The 1111-nt window shown below is 39.1% G+C and overlaps 1 protein-coding gene across 1 annotated transcript in view; it reads left to right on the top strand.

Annotated features, from left to right (window-relative positions):
• The window catches only part of LOC119581821 (thioredoxin domain-containing protein 15-like), a gene marked incomplete at its 3' end in the record, with an annotated part of 11780 nt that overhangs the window by 9205 nt on the left and 1464 nt on the right, over positions 1 to 1111 (top strand). The window contains 3 exon segments of the mRNA XM_037929954.1: positions 204 to 290; positions 398 to 568; positions 801 to 1003. Coding sequence (XP_037785882.1) covers positions 204 to 290; positions 398 to 568; positions 801 to 1003 — 461 coding nt within the window.

Raw genomic sequence — 1111 nt, 5'->3', positions numbered from 1 at the left:
CTTTCCTATATACCCTCCTTTATCCACTCTTCAACTCTTCTGTCTGCATTTTACCTTTCTTTGCCTGTCTTGACCTCACTTCACATCACCTCATATTCCCCCCCCCCCATCCCCCCATCCTCCTCTCTTCTGCCTTGCCTTGCCTTCCCTTCCTCTCTTTTGCTTAAGTGTATGACCAATAGTTGACTAATGCTGCATTTCAGCCTGAAGGTTTAACTGATGATGATGAAGAGGAGGATCAGAATAGTGAATACAGCACTACAGAAGGCAGCATGGGAGATGAATCAGAGGTAAAGAGGTTGCACAGATTAGAAAGATTATGGCATGATATGAATTCAGATAGTGATGGTGAAATGAAATCTAATTTTATTCTGTAGAGACATATACATGGTTACAGGTAGAAGAAGAAGCTCTTATATCATCTGGATCATCAGAGAAGCAGGATGATAATCTTGCCAAGACTGGTGATTCCAACAGCACGGGGGGCATTAGTGGGAATACAAATGCAGGAAGCAAAAAGGCAGTTTGCTCAAGAGTCAACACAAGTGAACCTGTACAAGATGTTGAGGTAATATTTTTTCCTGTTCTTCAACATTGTGAATCAGGCACCTGTGCAAAATACTCTTATGTGATTATGTGATTATTGTATCAGCATGATATTGTTCTTTTAATTCTGGAAAATATAGTACCTGATTACCTTCATCTGGAAATGGATACGACTTTTATATCTGTGATACTGATTAATCATTCACTTATGAGCAGTGACTAAAGTGCTGTTATTTTCTTTAACACACCTGCAGATTATCAATGCAACTGCACTTATGAAATTACTTCAGGGGGACCCCAACATAACTAGCAGGACGCTGGCCGGACCATGCTATTTAGTGTATTTCTTCAGTCCATACTGCCCATTTTCTGTAAAGGGATCACCATATGTAAATGCCATGGCACGTTCTATTCCTAATATACCAGTCTATGGTTTAGATAGTATTGAGTACCATAGGTAAGTGAAAAGAGATCTGTTTGCATGACAGAAATCAAATTTTACTTTCATCTTTCTCAACCCTAGAAATAGGGATTCACATATAGCATAATTGTACTGTATTTAGGA

This window comes from Penaeus monodon, chromosome 15, assembly GCF_015228065.2.
Source record: "Penaeus monodon isolate SGIC_2016 chromosome 15, NSTDA_Pmon_1, whole genome shotgun sequence".
Lineage (NCBI taxonomy): Eukaryota > Metazoa > Arthropoda > Malacostraca > Decapoda > Penaeidae > Penaeus > Penaeus monodon.
Note: the sequence above shows the minus strand (reverse complement) of the source record. Positions and strands in the feature narration are given on the sequence as shown.